The sequence below is a fragment of the Neofelis nebulosa genome, chromosome 16, assembly GCF_028018385.1.
Source record: "Neofelis nebulosa isolate mNeoNeb1 chromosome 16, mNeoNeb1.pri, whole genome shotgun sequence".
NCBI lineage: Eukaryota > Metazoa > Chordata > Mammalia > Carnivora > Felidae > Neofelis > Neofelis nebulosa.
Window position 1 is genome coordinate 24519762 of NC_080797.1, and position 25002 is coordinate 24544763.

At 41.3% G+C, this 25002-nt stretch overlaps 1 protein-coding gene across 4 annotated transcripts in view; it reads left to right on the forward strand.

The window, feature by feature from the left end:
• The window catches only part of ABCA9 (ATP binding cassette subfamily A member 9), a 63470-nt gene that overhangs the window by 18885 nt on the left and 19583 nt on the right, over nt 1–25002 (forward strand). For all 4 annotated transcript variants that reach the window (XM_058705087.1, XM_058705089.1, XM_058705088.1 and 1 more), the window contains exons 12-23: nt 576–686; nt 1315–1490; nt 2689–2808; nt 3022–3160; nt 3793–3883; nt 6840–6979; nt 9726–9845; nt 11934–12132; nt 13933–14099; nt 14742–14875; nt 17516–17653; nt 22422–22529. In XM_058705087.1, the coding sequence (XP_058561070.1) occupies nt 576–686; nt 1315–1490; nt 2689–2808; nt 3022–3160; nt 3793–3883; nt 6840–6979; nt 9726–9845; nt 11934–12132; nt 13933–14099; nt 14742–14875; nt 17516–17653; nt 22422–22529 (1643 nt within the window). The remainder of the gene's footprint in view (nt 1–575; nt 687–1314; nt 1491–2688; nt 2809–3021; nt 3161–3792; nt 3884–6839; nt 6980–9725; nt 9846–11933; nt 12133–13932; nt 14100–14741; nt 14876–17515; nt 17654–22421; nt 22530–25002) is intronic.

Genomic DNA, 25002 nt, shown 5'->3' on the forward strand with positions numbered 1-25002 from the left:
CTCCCCCTCTCTTTCTGCCCCTCCCCTGCTTGTACCCTGTCTCTGTCTCTCCAAAATAAGTCAATAAACATTAAAAAAAATATATAACAGTTTTAGAAAGTCAAGGTGTGCCATAGATACCTTAGGGGTTTGAAAGATGTATGACTATGTCATGATACGCTTTACTTTCACCTCATCCCCTCCCTAGCCCTAGTATATGATCTTTATTTTTTTTTTCAATTTTTTAAACATTTATTTATTTTTGAGAGAGACAGAGTACGAGCAGGGGAGGGGCAGAAAGAGGGAGACAGAGGATCTGAGGCAGGCTCTGCACTATAAGCACAGAGCCTGATGTGGGTCTTGAACCCATGACCATGAGATCACGACCTGAGCCGAAGTCAAGAGTCAGCTGCTTAACCGACTGAGCCACCCAGGTGCCCCAGGAGATGCCATTTTACAGGGAAGAATTTGGGGATGAATTTTATTTTGAATACTGCTAGCCAAATACGCACATGCTATAAGAAATTATAAAAATTTTGGAGAATGTAAGGTTAATATGTAGCTCTGAGTGGGATTTTTTTTTGTAATAATGCCAGGTCTGGTATTTGACATATACGAAGGCCAGATCACTGCCCTCCTTGGTCACAGTGGAGCCGGGAAAACGACCCTGTTGAATATGCTCAGTGGACTGTCGGCCCCAACGTCAGGTGAGACACAATTATGGGCAAGAACGTGGGCAAACGAATGAACTGTGCATTTCATTAGCTAATGCGTTTTGCTGGTTCATTTCAATAGTTCGTAGTTTCATTAACTACTAGTCACAGTCAGGTACTTAGGAGAAAAGTTTTACAGGTTTCTTCAAGTTATTCTTTTAATAAATGTATGCCCTATTTATTAGGAAAGTCTTTGTGGTGTAAATATTTCAAGATAAATAGCTTTATATTTACTAATTGGCATTCCGACTGGCTCAAGTGAATTTTGAGCGTTACATTTTTAGTCAACAGTGTAGTCCTTATAGGGAAATCTGCATATAAGACTCTAGTGAGGAGCGCCTGGGTGCCTCCGTCAGTTAAGCATCCGACTCTTGATTTCGGCTCAGGTCATGATCCCAGAGCCATGACATGGAGCCCCATGATGTCATCAGGCTCTGTGCTGAGCGTGGAGACTGCTTCAGATTCTTTCTCCCTCCGCCCCCACCCCCCAAAAATAAATGGAAGATTCTAGTGATTGTTTTCCACTTGTTTTTCACTTTAAAACATCTTAAATGAACGTGTTGTCCTGATGCTAACTGTCAAGTGTTATGCTCACGCTAACCGTCAACCTTTCTACTTCTAGGTTCGGTCACCATCTATAATCACAGCCTTTCAGAAATGGCGGACTCGGAAACCATCAGCAAGCTCACTGGAGTCTGTCCACAAACCAACGTACAATTTGGCTTCCTCACTGTGAGAGAAAATCTCAGGCTTTTCGCCAAAATAAAAGGGATTCAACCACATGAAGTGGAACAAGAGGTAGAGGGACATATTCGATGTCACACAGCCATGAACACGAAATTGTTTATCTAGAAAACTCTAGATGTATACGTGTTATTCCTACACAGTTCATCATCTAAATGGCAAAAGGCCCTTAGCGACGAACAGCAAAACGATAGTGGTGTTTTTTTGTTTTGGTTTTTTGGGTTTTTTGCTGCTGTTTTGTTTTAATTTTTATTTATTTTTGAGAGAGAGAGAGAGAACACGAGCAGGGGTTGGGGAGAGAGAGAGGGAGACACAGAATCCAAAGCAGGCTCCAGGCTCTGAACTGTCCACCCTGAGCCTGATGTGGGGCTCGGGCTCAGAACCGCGAGATCATGACCTGAGCTGAAGTCAGACACTTAACCAACTGAGCCACCCAGGCACCCCAATAGTGTTTTAAAACAAACATGTTGGGTTTTAAACTAAACATCTTTTTTTTCTTTCCTTCTTTCTTTTTCTCTTTCTTTCTTTCTTTCTTTCTTTCTTTCTTTCTTTCATTCTTTCCTTCTATCTTTCTTTCTCTTTCTTTTCTTTCTTTCCTTCCTTCCTTTCTTCCTTCCTTCCTTCCTCCTTTCCTTCCTTCTTTCTTTCCTTCTTTCTTTCCTTCCTTCCTTCCTTCCTTCCTTCTCTTTCTTTCTTTCTTTCTTTCTTTTTCTTTCCTTCTTTCTTTTTTCTTCTTTCTTTCTTTCTTTCTTTGTTTCCTTCCTTCTTTTTCTCTTTCTTTCTTTCTTTCTTTCATTCTTCTATCTTTCTTTCTCTTTCTTTTCTTTCTTTCTTTCCTTCCTTTCTTCCTTCCTTCCTTCCTCCTTTCCTTCCTTCTTTCTTTCCTTCTTTCTTTCCTTCCTTCCTTCCTTCTTTTTCTTTCTTTCTTTCTTTCTTTCTTTCTTTCTTTCTTTTTCTTTCCTTCTTTCTTTTTTTCTTTCTTTCTTTCTTTTTTCTTCTTTCTTTCTTTCTTTGTTTCCTTCCTTCTTTTTCTTCTTTCTTTCCTTCTTTCTTTCCTTCCTTCCTTCCTTCTTTTTCTTCTTTCTTTCTTTCTTTCTCTTTCTTTTTTCTTCTTTCTTTCTTTCCTTCCTTCTTTTTCTTCTTTCTTTCTTTCTTTCCTTTCTCTTTCTTTCTTTCTTTCTTTCTTTCTTTGTTTCATTTCTCCCTTCTTTCTTTCTTACTCTTCTTTCTTTCTTTCTTTCTCTCTCATTAGGTACAACAAGTTTTAAGGGACTTGGAGATGGAAAATATTCAAGACATTCTTGCTCAAAATTTAAGTGGTGGACAAAAAAGGAAACTAACTTTTGGCATTGCCATTTTAGGAAACCCTCAGGTAAGTGGGGCCAAAACTACTGGTGAATGAGATTGAGGAGTCTGGAACTATTGTATTCAATTGGACTGAATTTGCAAATGATAAATGCAAGAGAACTGTTCAAATGGAAAATTACGGACTAAGGTATTTCTCCCAAATACATTTACACGTCTATTCTTTTTTTAAAAATGTTGCCTGGAAGGGGAAAATGATTTACATTTCTCTATGGTGCAGGTTTTACTATTGGACGAGCCAACTGCCGGATCAGATCCTTTGTCAAGGCACCGTGTATGGAACCTTCTAAAAGAGAGGAAATCTGATAGAGTCATTCTCTTCAGTACCCAGTTTATGGATGAGGCTGACATCCTGGCTGGTAATTCTTTTTTTTTTTTTTTTAGATTCCCCATATAAGTGAGATCATATGGTATTTTTCTTTTTCTGTCTCTGACTTATTTCACTTAGCTTAATGCCCTCAAGTTCCATTCATGTCATTTCATGGTGGTTCTTGGTTTTCTTTCATGTATCTTAGTGAGAAATTAGGGAGGATGTGCACGGTATGTGTAGATAAATTCCAACACAACTGCCTTGCGTGTGACTGTCATGAACCAAGACAGGAGACTTGCTGTCACCCTTCTGAGCATCTACATCTCCATGCACCTTGTCCCATAGATGGATTCTGATCCTGTTGCAAAATAACTCATCGGTTGTAAATATATAGCATGCTCTTAAAAATATCTTCTGTTTTATTCAGTAGGAATGTCAGGTGGCTTGAAACAGAGCCTCTCATCGTGTGATAACTTTTCTAGAGAGATTAGAGAATAAACTAATGTATCATTTTAGTTACTGGAGGATAAAGAAACTGGCTTACCTATGACTAGAATTAGAATGCAAGTATCTGAGTGGATCATGCTCCTAAAATACACTATTTATTGATGGATCTGTTCTTTGATAAACAATGAGAGAATTACCTTGTAATGCAATTTCTTGTTTTTATTTTCTGCTTAGACAGGAAGGTATTTATATCCAACGGGAGGCTGAAGTGTGCAGGCTCTTCCCTGTTCCTGAAGAAAAAATGGGGCATCGGCTACCATTTAAGGTACAGCCTGTGTTGTTGGGGACATGTTGGAACATGTCGGGGGCAGGAGATCTCAGTATCGGTAGGTTAGAAAAGGCTACAAAAGTATGAAGACCATTTCAAGAGAGCTGTGTTAGAATGACCCCACAACTGACCGTTCTTAGCTAGAATGAAGCCACAGGTAGGATCATAGACACGGATATAAGGATGAGTGAGCTAAGTTTAAACAAAATTTTTGGAAAGTGTTTTCACAACATATCACTCGCAAAGAGAAATTTAGTGACATTCCAGGCCTTCCTGATCATTTTCCAATGCTTACTTTTGTTCGCTGTGACAATCTCAGTAGTCTCCTCTCTGTTGTCCTTGACTTGATCTTCCCCCTCATTCATTTCTATCTCCTTCTCTTCCTGATAATAATTAGTATGCTTATTTAGTAATGTCTATCACTTGGCTGTATTCTGCATTCTTGCCAAGATAATTTATGCATGAAATAGTCATATAATCATATTTAATCCCTCAGATAACTGTAAGAAGATGGCATTATTAGCCTCTGACATGTCAGAGAGTTTTAATAATCTGCCCAGTCTTACATCATTTATAAGTGGCAGAATCTTTGGACCAAGATTCTAGGTGTGGCATGAATCTCTTCCTATACTTCCCACTAAAAATATTAATATTTCTTAAAGCATAATTTAAATCACTTCATCCTCAGTGGTTAAATGTGGTTAAATTCCCTCCATTATTTAGTCTGAGTGTTTAACCTGTTCAAATCTACGATTCCATCATGATTGCTTAGTATGATCCAACGGAATCAGTACTTTCCAACTAAAATGAACCACTTGTGGGGCACCTGGATGGCTCAGTCAGTTAAGTGTCCAACTCTTGATCTCAGCTCAAGTCTTGATCTCGAGGTTGTGAGTTTAAGCCCCGCATTGGGCTCCGTGCTGGGCATGAAGCCTACTTTAAAAAAAAAATAAAATAAAATGAATCACTCGCTGTTTTCTAAGTATGTTCCATAGTTTTGTTGTCTTCTCTCCGCTTAAAGTGGGATGTCTGTTTGACATGTCCTCCTGCGACCCATTTTAACCAAGTTCACATCTTATCCATTCTTTTATTTAATTACTTAGAGAGAGAGAGAGCACTTACAGGAGGAGTGGAGTGAGGGAGAGAAAGAATCCCAAGCAGGCTCTGCACTGTCAGTGTAAGGAGCCCGATGCAGGGCCTGAACTCATGAACTGCGAGATCGTGACCTAAGCCCAAATGGAGTTGGATGCTTAACCGAGTGAGCCACCCAGGTGCCCCCCAATCTTGAAGGTCTTTTCTGAATATTTTCTCCTTAATAAGTATTCTCTTTTCTGGAACCCTGAAAACACTATTTTGAATTGTCACCTTAGACAATTTACTTAACTTCTTTGATCCTCAGTAATTTCATTGATGTAATAGTGGTAATAATACCCACATTGCAATTAAGACTAAAAATATTGAGGGGCGCCTGGGTGGCGCAGTCGGTTAAGCGTCCGACTTCAGCCAGGTCACGATCTCGCGGTCCGTGAGTTCGAGCCCCGCGTCGGGCTCTGGGCTGACGGCTCGGAGCCTGGAGCCTGTTTCCGATTCTGTGTCTCCCTCTCTCTCTGCCCCTCCCCCGTTCGTGCTCTGTCTCTCTCTGTCCCAAAAATAAATTTAAAAAAAACGTTGAAAAAGAAAAAAAAAAAAAGACTAAAAATATTGAACGAATGAATACTTGACAAGGTGCCAAGTGCTTAACTGACTTAGCTCAACTTCCCTCACTTCTTCTATAATTTGGTGCTTTATATTACTGTTATGTTCCAAACTCCTCTAGGGAATGTACTGTATTCTTTCTGTTTGGGATCCTGGATAGCATATCACATAAGGGCCTTGTAAACACAGAATAGTGTTCATTAAAATGGATTTTTCAGGTTTATGTCATCAAAGTCAACTGTGATGCCCTCACCATTCGATAGCTTCAGGGAATTTCAATGGGTGTGACTAAAAATGGTGTTTCTAAAATCCAATGATGGGGCGCCTGGGTGGCTTAGTCCCATAAGCATCTGACTTCAGCTTGGGTCATGATCTCAAGGTTCATGGGTTCGAGCCCCATGTTGGGTTCTGTGCTGACAGCTCAGAGCCTGGAGCCTGCTTCAGATTCTGTGTCTCTCTCTGGCCCTCCCTCGCTCGCACTGTTTCTCTCTCTCTCTCTCTCTCTCAAAAATAAATAAAACATTAAAAAAATTTTTTTAATATGTAAAATCCAATGATTCATGAAGAACTTTATATGTTCTCACCACAAAGGCAGATCACCTTTGACTTGAGTAAGTTTTGGACCAAAAAAAAAAAAAAAAATTAGATCACATATATTGAGGGTTTACTTGGTGCAAGGTTTGGTACGATCACACGCATGCTTTATTTTATTCTGTCTTTCGAGATTCTTTGAGAACTGACTATCGGAAAACTGCCTGGAATTTTGATGGAAATTTGGAAACTTGATGCTGGAAGACATTAAGCCTGAGTTCTGGAATGTATATCAGTGGGACATAGGACCATGTTCTTAATGACCGTACCACACCACCTCTGTCTTTGTTTTCACCATGTTCGTGGTTTTTGCAAAACCCTTTTATTGCAAAGGGAAAATTCAAAACTGAGCTTGTGGATAGATGGAGACCAAATCGGGCATTTCTTCCACTTCACCCCAGCCGACATCTAGCTGATATATCTCTTGCCTCCAAATAATAACCCTTGAGTTATTATCCCTACACCAGTGCCTCTAGATTATACAGTTTGGACTATATCATTGTGGACTCTCTGGACTACATATTTTTAAGTCTTGCTTATTCCATGATCCTAGATACATGTATATTTGTGTCTCATAAATATTAAGGAAGTGACAAACACACTACAGTTGTTTGTAGAGATGGTGGTGGATAAAAAATGGCTTTAACACACTCTTTTTAAATGTCAGTTTGCACCTGAATGAAATGTGCGATCCGGACAGGATAACATCACTTGTTAAGCAGCACATCCCTGAGGCCAAATTAACAGCACAAAGTGAAGAAAAGCTCGTATATATTTTGCCCTTGGAAAGGACAAACAAATTTCCAGGTAACAGAACGGAGACACCGCGGGATGGTTTTCAATGATGTTACTAACAATAACAGCGGCATTCAGAATGATGGCTGACATCTTTATGCTTGCTAAGTGCATGGAACTGTGCATTAATCATTTAATATCCCCCAAAGTCCCTGATATCCCCAGATCACAGATCACTTATTAGTAAACTGAGCCCAAAGATACTCAATATGCCTCAAGTGGAAATATGTGCAGTTAAGGGGGGCAGGAGAACATCAAGGTAAAATTAAGAATATTCAGGACATTTGTTTCAGGAATGAATGAGAGAGTGTGGTCTGGACAAGGAGAGGTCTGTGAAAAGAGGGCAGAGTACTGAACGGGGCCTAAGGGAATAGCATGCCAAATGCAGATAGATGGTTTTATGATCAACATCGTGACATAATGTTATAATCTCAGTAACTGAATAGTAATGACGATCCACCTGTGTGTTGCCAAACATTCTAAATTCACCACTTTGCTGCAAGTACAAAAGCCCGGAAGCTCATTGCTGTTCCCACTTTTCTACCTGGTCTCCCAATATGCTTTCATTTGCCAAGAATTTTGAGGTAGATTGCATTTCTTTAAGTGAAACCATAAATATGTGTGTACTTGGACTTCAAGGAATTTGCCAACTTTTAATGGAGGATACTGGCTCCATTGCTACCTGCTTGAATCAATACGCCTGCATTAATAATCATGGCTGATATAGAAATATAGCATCAGACAGTGGAGTGCAGTGGTTGAAAGCTGGAATTCTAGAGCCAGACTGGGGAGATTCAAATCGCAGCAAGGCTGTTCCCAGCTCTGTTATCCTGGACAGGTTATATCACTCTTCTGTACCTCAGTTTCCTTATTTGTAAAAAGGGTATAATGATGGTATGAGCTTTATAGTTCCTCAGTTATGAGGATTAAATGATTAATACACTTAAATTGATTATTAAAATATTAAATATAAACACAGCACCTGGAAAAACACCTGACATGGAACGTATGGTGGTTCACAGCATCTAAGACAGCTTCAGCTGTAGGAGGTGCTGCCAAGAAAGACACGGAAGGAAACAATGCTGCCACAGATGACCATAGGGGAAGGGAAGGAAAAATAAGATGAAAACAGAGAAGGAGGCAAACCATAAGAGACTCTGAAATACAGAGGACAAACTGAGGGTTGATGGCGGTAGGGGGTGGAGGGATGGGGTATACGGGAGATGGGCATTGAGGAGGACACTTGTTGGGATGAGCAGTTGGTGTTATATATGTAAGTGATGAATCATGGGAATCCAGTCCTGAAGCCAAGACTACACTGTATGTTAGTTAACCTGAGAATAAATTTAAATCAATCAATCAATCAATCAATAAAATGACACGCCAGCATTTCCTGATGCATGCTCATTTCAAATATGTTGAGAAAAGGTGAAATGTATTTATCTTAGAATCAGTGAAGTAACTGTACTCTTGGACGCATACACCACGTCTTGGATACATGTATGCTTGTGAAAACAGAAATCTTTATGAAACCCACGAACCCAAGCATTCCATGATTATGTTTTAAATGCATTTCAAAGGAGGAGTGCACAATTTAGAAAAAGGCTGAAAAAGAACCAACCCTTAGAACTCATTGGAAATCATGACTGCATCTGTATTTTTTATTTGTCTAACACACCGTTGAGATAGAAACCTTTCATTTCTCCCAATATTTGAATTATCTTTTATTCTACTTCCGACCTTCCTGAACTACCCAAAAATTATTCCCAGCATCTTTAATAAAAAAAAAAAAAAAGTAACCTTCAAAATCCCTAAAAAGACCTACCTCCTTTGAGAACTCTGTGTAATCTTCATATCATGGTCAGACGCTGGAAAAGAGAGAGAGAGTGAATGCAAAGTTATATACATTGTTTTCCCTTTAATGTATATATATATATATATATATATATATATATATATTTAAACTAAGGATGATTGCATAGCACGTAATTATTTCTATAAACATTAGTTCTTTTGCATGTGTTATTAAACTGCCTACCAGTTATTCCTAACAGCATTCTTCTCTCAGCTTTGGGGATAATATTCCTGAATTAATGGGGTTTTAAGATTGAACATTTCCTGCCTTAGTTCAGGCTGTTGTAACACATACCACAGACTGGGTGGCTTACAAACAACAGACACTTATTTTTCAGAGCTCTGTAGGCTGGGAGGTGTCAGATTTGGGTTCCAGTACAGTTGGGTTCAATGAGATACCTCTTGGAGGTTGCAAAGTACTGACTTCACCTTGTATTCCCACATGGCAGGGAGCAGGGAGGGGAAGCCAGCTTTCTTGTGACTCTTTCAAAGGCACTAATCTCATTTATGATTATACACCTCCTAATGCCATCACACTGGAGGGTAGGGTTTCAACATATGGATCTGTGGGAGGGACACAAACATTCAGTCCATTTTTTAAACTCCCCATAATCAAACAGAATTAATTTTTTAAAAAAGAGAGTAAACAAAACATAAGATTTTTTTGAAGAACACTGCATATGTAGTTTTCTAATGAAACATAGATGTTTACAATTTTATACTCAAGACTCAGAAACACATTGTAGTTTAGGTTATTTTAGAAATAAGAGAATGTCTGTACCATAGCTTTGTTTCTTATGAATGCTGTTGGCCTATCACACGTTTTCTATTGTTGAAAAATACAGCTATTACCAATCTCATTTCACATTATGTTCTTTTGATGTATTTTTGTGTTTACTTTTAGATCTTTACAGGGATCTTGATAGATGCTCTAATCAGGGCATTGAGGATTATGGTGTTTCCATGACAACGTTGAATGAGGTATTCTTGAAATTAGAAGGGAAATCAGCTATTGGTGAATCAGGTAAAAAAGCAAAACAAAAAGAAGCTTTCATTTTGTCTTTCTGTAGACTACCCTATCTTGAAAATACACTTTGAATGATGAGGTTGTATGCTTTTGGAGCTGCTCTGATTCAGTCTGGTCTTGGGTAAACTTAAAGCAGAGAAGAGAGGTATCTCTTCTGTCTCCTTCTTCTCTCAATGCTGGCCCCCATTCTTGAGTTCCTGATTTTGTACCACATGTCTTACTAAGGGTATAGCAAGGCACAAGACTAGATCCTCATGGAGCAGACAATAACTATGTAATATAAGTGCCACAGAGAAAAGAAAATTAGAATTATATGTTGACAGTTACTTTTCTCGTATCAATTCGAGGATATTATTCCAATGTCTTCAGTTTCCATCGTTGCTGTTGAAAGGTTTGCTGTCAGAATAATTGTCATTCCTTGGAAAGTCGTCTCTACTTAATCTAAGGCAATTCCTTATTTCTGGTTTATGTGTCATCCTACTTGGCGTACTCTTTACTAGCTTCTTTTATTTTTTTTTTTTTTCATTTTCTATGTTTTAATTGATTGAGCGGGTTTTTAAAATTACCTCTTTCTCGGGGACCCTTGGGGGAGGCTCAGTCGGTGAAGCCTCAGACTCTTGATTTCAGCTCAGGTCACGATCTCATGGTTATGAGATCAAGCCCTGCGTGGGCTCCAGGCTGACAGCATGGAGCCTGCTTGGGATTCTCTCTCTCTCCCTCTCTCTCTGCCCCTCCTCTCCTCCCACATGCACGCTCTCTCTCTCTCTCTCTCTCTCAAAAATAAATAAACTTAAAAAAAAAAATCAGGACGCCTGGGTGGCTCAGTCAAACATCTGACTTTAGACTTCAGCTCAGGTCACGATCTCACGGTTCATGTGTTTGAGCTCTGCTATGAGCTCAGAACCCACTTGGGATTCTCTGTCTCCCTCTCTCTCTGTCAAAATAAATAAATAAACTTAAAAAAACACCTCTTTTTCCCTTTTATCCACTTTTGAAGTTATATACTTATGGTTATACTTAACTTTTAATAGACATATATTATTGCTTTCTAAAAGTCTAGAGTAGATCAGTTGTTCTAGGCTTGTCTTCCAAAAGAGGTCACTTTGGTTTTTAATTTTCAATCATGACTACTAAAAAAAGTATTGTCTCTACCAATTTCGTATTTTGGGGGCTGGGGGGGTGGTGCCTGGAGAGGGTTCTATATATACCAGATTTCCCACCTCAGTCAGAAATACTAAATAGCTTATCTTTTTGCAATGAGTAGATTTTTCCAGGCTAAATATGGATTTCTTTTCATTGATTTCCTTAGAATGAACGAAGTCCTTTAAAGCTGTAGACACAAAGCTTTTTTAAAAGAAAATACAAGGGGTGCCTGGGTAGCTCATTTGGTTAAGCATCTGACTTCAGCTTAGGTCATGATCTCACTGTTCGTGAGTTTGAGCCCCATGTCCGGCTTTGTGCTGACAGCTCAGAGCCTGGAGCCTGCTTTGGATTCTGTGTCTCCCTCTCTCTCTGTTCCTCCCCCACTCCCATTCTGTCTCTCCCTCAAAAATAAATAAAGATTACAAAAAGAAATGTTTTTTAAATAAAATACAAGATTTCTTTTATTATGTCATTAGTTTTCCTTCTTGTATTATACCTTATTTATTTACTTACTTATTTTGCTTTGTTTCCTTTAATAGTTGCTCTAGGGGTGCCTGGGTGTCTCAGTCCATTAAACGTCGGGCTTTGGCTCAGGGTACGATCTCGCAGTTCGTGAGTTCAAGCCCCACGTCAGGCTCTGTGCTGACAGTTCAGAGCCTGGAGACTGCTTCGGATTCTGTGTCCCCCCCTCTCTCTCTCTGCCCCTCCTTTACTCACACTCTGTGTCTCTTTCTCTCTCTCTCTCTCTCTCAAAAGTAAATAAACATTTAAAAAAAATTTTTTTTAAGTTGCTCTAGAAATGCCATGAATTAGGTTATATTCACATCTTTGCCCAAGATTTCTACTCTGACACCATTTGGTGAAAAGATACGGCCATAGAGACACATAAGTAAAGCGCATCTAAGCTGACGCAGCATAAATTCCTGATTTTGTGTTTTATAGATACTGGAATTTGGGGAGAGTTACAAAGTCCTAGGACGAAAGACACCGGGAGCCTTGTTGAGCTAGAGCAAGCATTGTCCTGCTTTAACGAGACAAAGAAATTAATCAGTGGCGTGGCTCTCTGGAGGCAGCAGCTCTGTGCCATAGCAAAAGTTCGCCTCCTGAAGTTAAAGAGTGAAAAAAAAACTCTGCTGACCATGTGAGTACCTGAGGGTTTCAGATATGTTTGGTCCGTGCTCTGAGCCCTTGCTTACGGTCTTTCGCAACACAGAGAGCGATTTCTAATTGCTTTGGTGGGTATGTAATTAAACCAGGTTAACCGATTGGGGGGTTTCTGTTAATTTCACACAGAACCTGCTCTCCCCAAAGGGTTGAAATAGTGTTTCAGAAGCGTGGCAGTTAGCACGTAGGTCCCATCCCCCAGACTTGCCTCTTGACCCAAGAAGCCCTGTGCCAGCCTGTGTCTTCGCCCCAGCCTCATGCTGCTGTCTGGAACCTGCTTGATTTCCCTATAGCTTCGGGCTCTTTGCTGAGTAATAGGTCCTTGCAAAAACCCTACTCTCCAGGCGGGACTCATTCAGAGAAAAAAAACATTTGTTAGCACCTCTGCCTAACACGCTATGTTTGCATATCTGCCACACTTATCAAAATAAATCAGGCGTGAGATTTGGCTCTGGGGGGGTGATTAGACGTACACTAAAAACCACGTTACAAGATTAGGCAATATCAGCAAGCAGAGTGTTCAGTATGAGAAAGATGATGCTCCAATATGAGCATCGTAAAAGAACAATTTTCTAGGGGGGAGAAATTGAATTTGGTGTAGGAAAACGTAACAGTTAGTTAAGGAAAGAAAGAAGGATGGAAATTCAGGCAGAGGGGGCAGTACTGAGTCTGGAACCACCTGAAAGGTCAAAAGGCCGATTGGTATCGAGTTGAGTGAATTACAACATAAAGTACACGGAAAAGTAAAAATAACTTTGATGCTATATTACATACAGCTGAAGAGCTGGGCTTTGTGAATAATGAGGAAATACTGACATTTTAGTTTTTATTTGGAAAGGTGATTGACATCATTAGCACAGATTGCCAGGAAACCTAATTGGGCAACAGCACAAAATGGTTTGGAAATAGAAGACTCTGGAGACAAGAAAAACAGTCATTGAGGACAATATTGAAAGAGGTCAGGAAGGAGATAATTAAGGTCCAGACCCGAAAAGGGGAAGAGAAAATGTTTCTAGGCATGTAATAATGACGATACGATAGACATTTTCTTTTTTTTTTTTTTTTTTTTTTTTTTTTACGATAGACATTTTCAACCATTCAGAAAAGGGACTTTACCAGAGACAAATGAGCAGAAAATGATTGGTCCTTGGAACTTGGGTTTATGAGAAAATGTTGTAATTGGGAAGAGGAGGGGGAAAAAGTTCAGAGTGTAGTGATACGCCTGGGCGTTGGTGATTTGCCAGCAACGGTGGTCCAGAAAAAGGGAGAAATGCAAGAGGGAAACAGAGGGAAGAAGTGGGAACTGGAGAGAGATGTAAGAGTCCTACTCAGCCAGGGGCGCCTGGGTGACTCAGTCACTTGAATGTCAAACTTTGGCTCGGGTTGTAATCTCATGGTTCTTGAGTTCGAGCTCCCATGGAACTCTTCGCCATCAACGAGCCCACTTCAGATCCTCTGTCCCCCTCTCTCTGCCCCTCCTTCTCTTGAGGTCTCTCTCAAAAATAAATAAGAGTCCTACTCAGCCAACATCATGAGCTTGAATGACATTTCCAAAATCAGGGGAGGCATTTAGAGAGAGAGAAAGACCAAGCATAAATATGTAGAAGCCATTTCATTTTAGAAAGAAGAAACGGGGAGGAGGTGGGAAGCATGATTCATTTGTTTGGTTAGTGTCCAGAATGTATTTCTATTATAATACCCATTATCTACTCAAACTGAAAAGTCTACAAAGGTCGCTATAGGTGAATTTTTTTCTTCTGCGTTCTCCTCCATGTAGATTGTTGCTTTTTGGCATCAGCTTTTGCCCTCAGCTTTTGGAACATCTATTCTATGAGTTATATCAAAAGAGTTATTCTTGGGGACTGGCTCCTAATATGTACTTCCTCTCCCCGGGACAACCACCGCAAGTTCCTCTGACCCCCCTACTGGTCATCAATAAAACAGGTAAACATGGGGCTCAAATGTAACTTTTCCGCGTCGCTCCTGTTGAAGGATTCCCCGGGCAGCATAAACCATGAAGGGAAAAATAAAGCCTTGTATGTTTTAGAAAACACATATGAGGCCAAACAAGAAATTAATTTAAAAAGTGAAAAACTCAAGATTGGGGAGTTTCTTTTAGAAACACGTTTTGCGAGGTTACTTAAATCCTAAAGTGTATCACATCAAGCAACAAAAAGGGTGGTTGGTAGGTCACTGACTGATCTCTGAAGTCTTTCCATAACATTTTTTAAGTGTTATGCATTCTTGGGGTCTGGGGGAAAAAATCTGTTCTAAATTTCTAAGAACACAGAAGATCTTTAAGGATTATGATGTTAATTTTGGGTAGTATTTCTACATGAACAGAAATTATACGTCAATAGCTAGACTCTAGGTAAAGTAATCTTGTCATACTTTCGATATGAGAATGGATTTGGGTATCACAACATCAATTCTGCCTTTCTAAGGAAATCCTTAGATGGTCATCATGGTATGCTTTGGGTGACATCACTTAGTTTAGTCTTGTTTTGTTTTGTTCTTTTTTTTAAATATTACTTGACCATTGTTTGACTTCACTTTGGCTTCTTTTGATTTTTACCTTCATGGTAGGGTCGAGCATTGATAACTTCGTACATTCACTGAGGCAACAGAACATAGCTTTGGAAGTGGATGCCTTTGGAACTAGAAATGGCCCAAACGAGCCATCATACAATGGTGCTATCACTGTGTCAGGTGACGACAAGGTATGTTGGGCTCTGATCTCACCAAAGATGGGGGATGAATGCCATTTGAATAACACCTAACAACTGACATACAAGGCCGATTTAACACAAACAGGTGGGATATCTCTTATTTTTAGAGGAGAAGCTGTACTATAAATATTTACACAGCAACATATAATGAAATGCTATTTGATTTCATTCTTTATTAAATTGTATGCACTATTATTAATAATGAGTTTAAATCTTACCTACTGTGCTCCATTCGAATCACTAATTTAAATTGTATTCTCAATTGGATTTCAACTCAAATGTCATTTTGATGAATCCTCTAATAATAAATCTGATAAATATCTATTATGAACTTCAGTTTTGTTACCAAAAAAAAATCAGTGCTCAATTTTTTACAGTAGGCTTTTGTATATTTTTATGGGAAAAAATCTCAAGTCTTACCTGCTGAACTCTACACAAATGGGTCAAATCTTCAGATAAGTATTTATGCTCAACTATCTGATATTAAAAAAAAAAATGCCTTAGTTTCCTGCAACTTGTGGTTCATGAATCAGCATCAGCAGATCACTTAAGAGCTGGTTAGAAATGCAGACTCTGAGACCCCATTCCACACCTACTGGATATCTGCACGTTAATAAAATCTGCAGGGGATTAGTATGCTCATTAAAGTTTGAGAAGGACCGCCTTATTTGGCAATATTTAAGAGTGGTATATTTCATATAAAAATTGAACTTTCTATGGGGCGCCTGGGTGGCTCAGTCCGTTAAGCATCCGACTTCACCTCAGGTCACGATCTCACCGTTTGTGAGTTGAAGCCCCACATTGGGCTCTGTGCTGACAGCTCAGAGCCTGGAACCTGCTTCGGATTCTGCGTCTCCCTCTCTCTCTGTCCCTCCCCTGCTTGTGCTCTCTCTCTCTCTCTCTCTCTTTCTCTCTCTCTCTCAAAACTAAATAACCATTAAAAACAATTTTTTTTTAGTTGAAATTTCTGGCTACTCTTGAAAAAACCCTTCATGTGCTAATTCTGGCAGTCTGCATTTGGAATTGCGAAACAGTTGCCCAGTTTAGACTTGGACTTCATTCGTCTGTTACTCTTTCTCCACACGACTTCACTTATGTGGATTATCTGCCTAGACCCCATGGGAGTTTGGGGAGAGATCCTTGTAGTAAACAAATGAAAAAAGACGAAAAGACAATGTTATATGTATAAATCACGGCACGTAAGTCTCACAAAGCTTGACCATTGGCAACTTGTCAGAGTTAATTTTCAGAAATAATTTCCATGCCAATAATAAAGTTAAAAATTACCTTCAGGGCGCCTGGCTGGCTCAGTCGGTTAAGTGTCAGACTTTGGTTCAGGGCATGATCTCAGAGTCCACGAATGTGAGCCCCGCATAAGGCTCTCTGCTGTCAATACAAAGCCTGCTTCGGATCCTTTGTCCCCCTCTCTCTCTGCCTGCCCCTCTCCCATTCACTCTCCCTGTCTGTCTCAAAATAAATAACAAATAAACTTAAAAACATATTTAGTAGAAATTACCTCCGATCAAACTAGTCCTTAGTACGTCTTAATCAAGTTAGTTACCAGTGTGCTCAGAAAAACAATTTTTAAAAAATGGCATTCTTAATATCAATAAACATTGCTTTAAGTAATTAGATAAGATGCAAGTCACATAATTTATTTATGATTGCAAAACTGCATGCCCAAATAATAATTTACTTATTTTTCTTTGCCGGATTTTAAAAAAATGTGTGTATATTTTTGAGAGAGAGAGAGAGAGTGTGTGTGCATACAAGTGGGGGAGGGGCAGAGAGAGGGGAGCAGAGGACCCAAAGCGGACCCCCCCTCCCCCTGCACTGATAGCAGAGAACCCGATGTTGGGCTTGAACTCATGAACTGAGAGATCATGACCCAAGCTGAAGTTGGATGCTCAACTGACTGAGCGACCCAGGCGCCCCTCGTATATTCTTTTCATCTGGGGGAGAAGTAATTATATTATGTATATATATACATATGTCCTATGTTTTTTTTAAAGATAGATACAGATGCAGATGTAACTTTTTTTTTTACCTTATGTTTTCCCCCAGTTTTATTAAGATATGCTTGATATACAGCACTGTATCAGTTTAAGGTATACAACATAATGGCTTGACTGACATACTCGGTGAAATGATTTTAAAATGTCATTTTAAAAGAGATTTTACATGCGACGTTGCCACCGTAGGATCCGTAGTTGTGAAAACCTACGCTTTCATAACGATAGCCGCCTGCCTTCCACCTCCAAGTATTCACACGTTCGTAATTTATAAAATGAATGTGTCGCATTTGGAAAGAAAGCCTAATGTCACGTTAAAGACACGCTGTTCTGTGGACTTTTATGGTGACGTTGCTAAAAATCACCAGAGGGATTTTGTGTTGTGAGAGTTGAGGCATCAACAGCCACCTGGCTGATGCCGTGGCCAGGAGAGAGCAAAGATGTCCCTCGTGGCATATCAGGAATTAATCAGATAATATGAGGAATGGTGACGTTAATCACTTCCGGTGCTTTGGCTTTCTCGTGTTGTCAATACGTCAAATGATTTTCTACCATATCCCTTCGCTAAATTTTGTGTTTGCTTCCTGAGGACTTAGAATGCATGTTTGTTATATTGTAGGGTCACAGATTCTCGATAGCATGTAACACCAAAAGGCTGAACTGCTTTCCTGTCCTCATGGATATCATCAGCAATGGGCTCCTTGGGATCTTTAATTCTTCGGAGCGCATTCAGACCGACAGAAGTACTTATTTTGAAGTAAGTATAATGTTATCTCATTTACCTTGAGCCCTAAGAAGTTTTCAAGAAGACCCTTGAATATGCTGACATAATATGTTTGTTTGTTTGTCTGTTTTTATAATGTTTATTTATTGATTTGCAGAGGGAGAGAGAGAGAGAGAGAGAGAGAGAGAGAGAGAGAGAGAGGGAGAACCCCAAGCAGGCTCTCAGCTGTCAGCACAGGGAACGCAATCTCACAATCTGAGATCATGACGTGAGCCAAAATCAGAGTCAGATGCTTAACCAACTGAGCCACCCACGTGCCCCAATATCATGTTAATTTTTGTGAATTTGTCCTTGAATACGTGTATGTTTTAAAATTTTTTTTTTTTTTTTTTTTAGTGTTTTAGTTATTCTTGAGAGAGAGAGAGAGCGCGCGCACACACATGCACAAGCAGGGGAGGGGCAGAGAGAGAGGGAGACACAGAATCTGAAGCAGGCTCCAGGCTCTGAGCTCTCAGCACAGAGCCCGATGTGGGGCTCAAACTCACGAACCGTGAGACCATGACCTGAGCCAAAGTCGGACGCTTAACCGACTGAGCCACCCAGGCACCCTGAATGCATGTATGTTTTAAATACGTATAGTTTACGTTTCTGCGTTCATGCATACACACACATATATGCAGACACACACTATCTAGCAATGATTATGTAACATTGCAACCTGAATTGGGTGGCTTAGAGTCAATGGAACAGCAGAAAATATAATTAATTGGGAGAAGGAAATGATGGCCTCTCCTCTTAGATCTGTCACCACCTGTCACATCTGTGGTAATGGGACTTCATTGAAACAGCCAGTCTTAAAGGCCAGACTCTGTGGACTTTGTAACAACTCGACTTCCATAGGCTTTGGGTCAGCAATCCACAGAAAAATACAGATAAAAATTTCATCACAAGTTTTCTTGAGAAGTGAATAAGGCAATGCAAGCAGCGGGTTCAGTTGACCGAGTTATTGTAAAGACCAATAATAAGCACATAAACATAGAAAACCACAGGCACTCAGTAAATTGTGCTTATTAACACAACTACTCTTAATATTATTTTTCTGGGGAGTGCACCAAGTTTCCATTAAAGAACGTTCAGCTTTGACTAGATCAGAGGCCGGGCTGAATTAAAACTAGAAGCAGTTCTTGTGTAAAATATAATCTCCTGGGGGGCGCCTGGTGGCTCAGTCAGTTAAGCGTCCAGCTCTTGATTTCAGCTCGGGTCAGGATCTGACAGTTGGTGAGTTCGAGCCCCACGTCAGGCTCTGCACCGTCACCATGGGGATTCTCTCTCTCCCTCTCTCTTTGCTTCTCCCCTGCTTGTGCATGCTCTCTCTCTCTCTCAAAATAAATAAATAAACTTATAAAGAATAAATAAAAGTTTAAAAAAATAAAATATAATTTTCCAGGCCTGCTGACATCCTGAGTCAGAATCTCCACAGTGGGGGAGGGTGTGCGGATCTAATACCCCGCCATGTTGAATCTCCCTTCACCTTCTTGATGTGATACCTTGGGAATACTCTGTAGTTTCCTGGTCGCTCTTTGTTATTCAGAATGATTCCAGTGCTGTCCAAAGCTTCAATGTCCTTTCCAATTCAAACACCACGGGGTCACTTTGTTGACCTAATGGATGTGGACTGGCGTGGGTGAGCTGCGGTGGACTTTGGCCTTTATTTTCCCCTTTTATGGTTTAACATCTTGGAGTAGAAAGGAGAGAGTTGATCTTGCTCTGGACGCCCTGCCCCACCCCCTCTTTCTGCTCCCTTCTGAGTAAAATGTTGCTGGCGCTGGAAGCCACGAGGAAGGATGGAGAGATTAAGACAGAAAGAAATGGTGCCGTGGAGACATCGCTTCCTTCTCTAGCTGCATCTGCCACTGGTAGCTTCTACATATGTTGTCACCACAGCCTTGGTGACCTGTGTGATTGTCTCCGGTAGTGCTTGGCTTTGACCCCCGTCCCCTCTGTAGACGAAGATGTGCTCGATGTTGCCGAGCAGAATTTCCCTTCAGCCGCTGCCGAGATGTCCTCACTGCCAAGCTCCCTCCAGTTTCCCTTGTTCATTGTTTGATGTGCCCATCATGCAGGTAGTTTAACAACTTCCACCCCTGCTGTAACCTGTGCCTCTTCAGAAAGAGCTCTAAGGACTGTTGAGTGCCTCTTGCACGCTGTTGGAAAGCTATAGAGATTTGGGGTGTGATGAGGGCTGCCCCACATTCCTCATAAGCGCTTTATGGCGTCGTTTTCTCCAACCACATCACAAGAGTCTTTCGTCCTGAAATCTCTTGAGAAGAAACAACTGTCTCCCTGTTCACAGGATGTCATAGACTTTGGGTCTAGAATTTCTTGTCTTGCTAGACAAGAAAGCGGGATGCAGGATTAAAATATGAGAGCTGGCTAATGTCCAGGAGAAGACAAGAGCCCCGATTAAGGGGCCTTGCTCCATTTTTATTAGGATCATGTTTACAAACATGGTGATGGACGGGCACAAAGAGACAATAAATCTGTGAACACTAACTGGTGGGTGTGAGGGAAAGGGGGTTTGGAAGACACGCGGTGTTAGGCGTTTGGGTCAATACAAAACAAAATGCAGATGGTTGTTAACAGCAGACAGGAGGCGCCATGTCTGTTTATCTTAGCCAGCCTAGGGGATAAGACAGATAAAGCAGGTAACCTCAGGGTCAACAAGGTACCTTTCTTTTGCTAATTAGCTCTGGGCAGCTACGCCAGGCAGAGCCAATAGCCCTATTTACCTGTTTACCTGATTTGGTCCTTTCTTCCAGTGAAAGCAGCTTTCTGCTATGGTACTAAATTGCGGGGTGTATCCGTCCAGAATCCCTAATCTTCTTTACCTCATATACCCTTGCATTGGGGTCTTTGCCCCGCCTTCTCGCTACCTATTTACTTAATCTTGTTTACCCAAACTTGGGTGTGAGCATCCTGTGACTTTGTAATTCTTTATGCCTTGTGAACCCATCCACGTGGGGCTCAGAGAATTCCTAAACTTATTCCCCACAACAGGAGGCTCCAAGTTAACCTCAGATACTTAGAACATTTACCGTGTGATTTACATGTATTATCATATTTCAATGTCCTAATAAGACTTTTAAGATGGACAGTATTATCATTATTATATTACACATCTAAGGAAACTGCCACATAAAGAAGTGATGATATGTTTCCTTGGCTATTATGTTTGAAGAGGCTAGTGAATAATCTGGATAGGCAAGAGGAGAGCACTCCCAAGAATGAACAGATAACCCGCCCTGAATTCCTGCCTTTACAAAGATGCCTTAACTACAAAGTATTTGCTACCCACCAGCCCAGCTGACCTCGAGTTCATGGTTGATAAATTCTCTTTGGGCATCCCCTGCTGATTTCCCCACCCAGCTTCTGGCATTCTCCTACAGTTCTGCAAGCCCATCCCCCTTGGATCTAAAGCACAGAGCTCGACGTTCCGAAGTGTTCTTAACCAGCCACTCCTGCATGTCCTCAACTGACCAAATGACCCAGTGACGTCCGGTGTCCCTGGGGGTCCCTCCAGGCTGAGCCCCTACCAAACTCTGACTTTGGTGGGGTATGATCTAACATGGACATAGCATGTCGTTTACAAACCAAGTTGTGAGGAAGGAGGCTGGCTGTTTAGACGAATTGCAATTTTTCCATTCCCAAAGATCTCCCAGATCTGGAAAATCTACAAGGGTGACCACAGGGAAAGATATGAAATGGGTCCTTGGTGTCTTCTCTACCGTGTCCGGGGCTGAATCTCTGCATAAGCATCTTGAGCAGTTTTTATGTGCTCAGAAGGGCACTGAGGTTTAGGAGGGGCTAAGAGGAGAGGGAAGTAACACATGATACCTGACCTCAGATGACGTGCTGTGTAGTGAGACAACTAATCCCATATTAAACTAAGGCTTCTAGCAAAGCGCAAGGCCCTCCTTACCCTGCATAGGATTTTTAATTGTTTAAATTCACTGCCCGTATGTAGAGGTGTGCTGGCCATTCTTCTCCCAGCCCCACCACCTATTTCCTCAAGAAATCTATATCTGCCAGGTCCCTGAAGGCATTTGAACTTGCCACTTCCACACCTCGTTGCGCTAAAGGAACGATTCTTTGTAAATGTCGGACTGAACTGATTTGGCCCCAGTTGCTGAGCGTAGCGAGATAGCTCTTCCACTGAAAGCACACCCACTCTGTTGTCTAGTAAAACATCGGCTAAATGTTGCCATCATGATGAGGTCAGAGGCACAGAGGCTTTGTGCCTGCCTCACGAGTTATTAACTGTGGGACCTTAGCCAACCGGTACAACCCCGTGGAGTTTGCTTCTTCCCCAGTAAAGCAGGATATATGTTCAAAATGCCCAGGTTCCTGCACCACGGGATTGAAAGAGTGTGGGTGAGAAGTTGCAAATGGGACCTTGGGAAGTGCTCTGGGGGGTTCGACCAGTTCACTTATTTGAATGGTTTAGTTAAGTACAGATGAACCAGGGCGCCTGGGTGGCGCAGTCGGTTAAGCGTCCGACTTCAGCCAGGTCACGATCTCGCGGTCTGTGAGTTCGAGCCCCGCGTCAGGCTCTGGGCTGACGGCTCGGAGCCTGGAGCCTGTTTCCAATTCTGTGTGTCTCCCTCTCTCTCTGCCCCTCCCCCGTTCATGCTCTGTCTCTCTCTGTCCCAAAAATAAATAAAAAACGTTGAAAAAAAAAATTTAAGTACAGATGAACCATACATCCAGCCGCCATTAGCTCATGTGTTCTGCACGATTTCAGGAGCACGTGTCTTATGACCACGAGTACCTGAGTAACGCCTTCTTCTGGATCCCTGTGGCCGCCTGCTTTACTCCTTACATTGCAATGAGCAGCATCAGCGACTATAAAGTAAGAAGAGTTAACAAAGTCCTTATGTGTTTCCTGTTACTCACAGACCCCTTCTCCACTATGATCGTTCCATTTACACGGAGGTGGTGAGCCCAGTTTGTGTGCTTGCAACAATGCATCGCCAGGCATTTTAAGAAAAGGTTGACAAGGGGCGCCTGGGTGGCTCAGTCGGTTAAGCGGCCGACTTCGGCTCAGGTCACGATCTCGCGGTCCGTGAGTCCGAGCCCCGCGTCGGGCTCTGGGCTGACGGCTCGGAGCCCGGAGCCCGTTTCCGATTCTGTGTCTCCCTCTCTCTGGCCCCCTCCCTGTTCATGCTCTGTCTCTCCCTGTCTCAAAAATAAATAAAATGTTAAAAAAAAATTTAAAAAAAAAAAAAAAGGAAAGGTTGACAAATATGAAGCAAAGGTTACTTCTCTTAAACAAATTTGGGACCTCAGGAAGCTTGGGAGTTACCATCAGCTAACAGGGAACGGCAGCCTTCATCTGGTTCATCACTGAGCTTGTTATGGATGACCGCAACCTTCTGACATCATCACAATGCCCCACTCAGGGATGGTTTTCACTTTCAGAAACTTCACCAAGTTACTCAGTCCAAGTCCTATCCAACTCAGCACAGCACTTTGCCTTCTTGTTGGAAAAGATGGCCCCTTTAAAGGTTCATTCGAGCTTCATTCCGTTGGAACATGCTTGTACTAAACATTTTTTTTTTAAGATATTCATGTAAAATTCAAATTTAATTGGCAGTCCCATGGTATTGATACGGCTTTCTCCTTAACCTCCACAGCCGGCCAATGGCGATGTCACGGAATTTGCTTCTGAAATACGTTTAGAATCTTTCCACGTTCCCCCACCCTCTCCTTCAACACCCTAGTCAGAGCCACTAACATCTCTCTCCTGAACGAGCACATCAGCCTCCCGCTGTTCACTGTGTGTGGATCCCCGTTAGTCTTCCTATCCACTCTCCACACCGTGTGACAGAGCAATTAGTTAAAAACACACATCCGGCCACGTTGATTACCTGCCTAAGTCCTCTCTGTGGTTTCTTGCCAAACCGAAGGGTAAGAATGAAACCCTTGCTGCCTAGCTTGAAAAGCCATGCATGGTCGACCTGGATGTCTCTCTCCATTTTGAGATGACACCACTATCACCCTGGTGACTATGTCTAGCCTGCTGGCTTCTCTCCAGTTTCCCGAGAGCATCACCTGTACCCACGCAAGTCTTCTCTCCTATTCTCTCTGCCTGCCATGCTCCCTACCAGTCACCTGTATCACTCCCACTCACTGCTTAGATCCTAACTCGGGTCCTTCTCAAGAGAACCCTCTCTGACAGATAGACTAATTACAATTCACCTCCCTTCTTCTTTAAAAAAAATTTTGAATGTTTATTTATTTTTTAGAGAGATGGACCATGAGTGGGAGAGGGGCAGAGAGAGAGGGAGACACAGAATCCAAAGCAGGCTCTGGGCTCTGAGCTGTCATCACAGAGCCCAACGCGGGGCTCAAACTCTCGAACTGTGAAATCATGACCTGAACCGAAGTCAGACACTTAGCCAACTGAGCCCCCCAGGTGCCCCCAATTCATCTCCCTCCTAAAGGCTCTCACGTGATCCTTATCTTAACACTTTTAATTTTACTTCTTAAATTTTATTTTATTTTATTTTATTTTATATTTGAGAGAGAGCGGGAGAGGGGCAGGGAAAGAGAGAGAGAGAGAGAGAAAGATTGAAAATCCAAAGCAGGTTCCGTGCCCAGTGCGGAACCCAATGCAAGGCTCCATCCCATGAACCTGGGATCATGACCTGAGTCGAAATCAAGAGTCAAACGCTCAACCGACTGAGCCACTCAGGCACCCCACTTCTTAAATTTTAATGTGAACAATTTAGATTATGTAGCTTTTGCTACATTTATTTCCGTGTTGCTTTTATCTACCTTCCTCACTGCAACTCAAACTCCCCAAGAACCCCATGACCAACACAAAGCCAGGCACATGGTGTGCTCAGTAAACAAACACATCAACGAACAGAAAACGTCCAGCTCTCTAACACGCCCTCACTATTATTCTCTCTCCTGCTTTTTTTCTGGGTACATTCCCCTTTCCGGAATATTTGTCTCCATTCCAACTGTTTTCCTAACGAATGTCTTTACATAGACTCAATGTTAGATTTAAAATTTTTTATTACTTTTGTGCTTCACTGTTAGGAACATTCAAGTAACATTTTAAGCCTTGTGTTAAGACAGTCACTGCAACAATGTAGCTTATAGTGGGTCACAGTATCAAAATCAACTTCCTCGTTTTCCTATGTAATAGCAAAAGATGTGGTTTACTTCAAGGCAATAAATCAAGACCATTTTTATGTTATTAATTTTAGCAGACGTCTTCTTATGCCAACCTAAAGAGCGTGTAATGAAATTGACTTGTTAGAAGAGCATTCCTTGGACCTAAAATAAAATGCCAATTATAAATGGACTGTTCA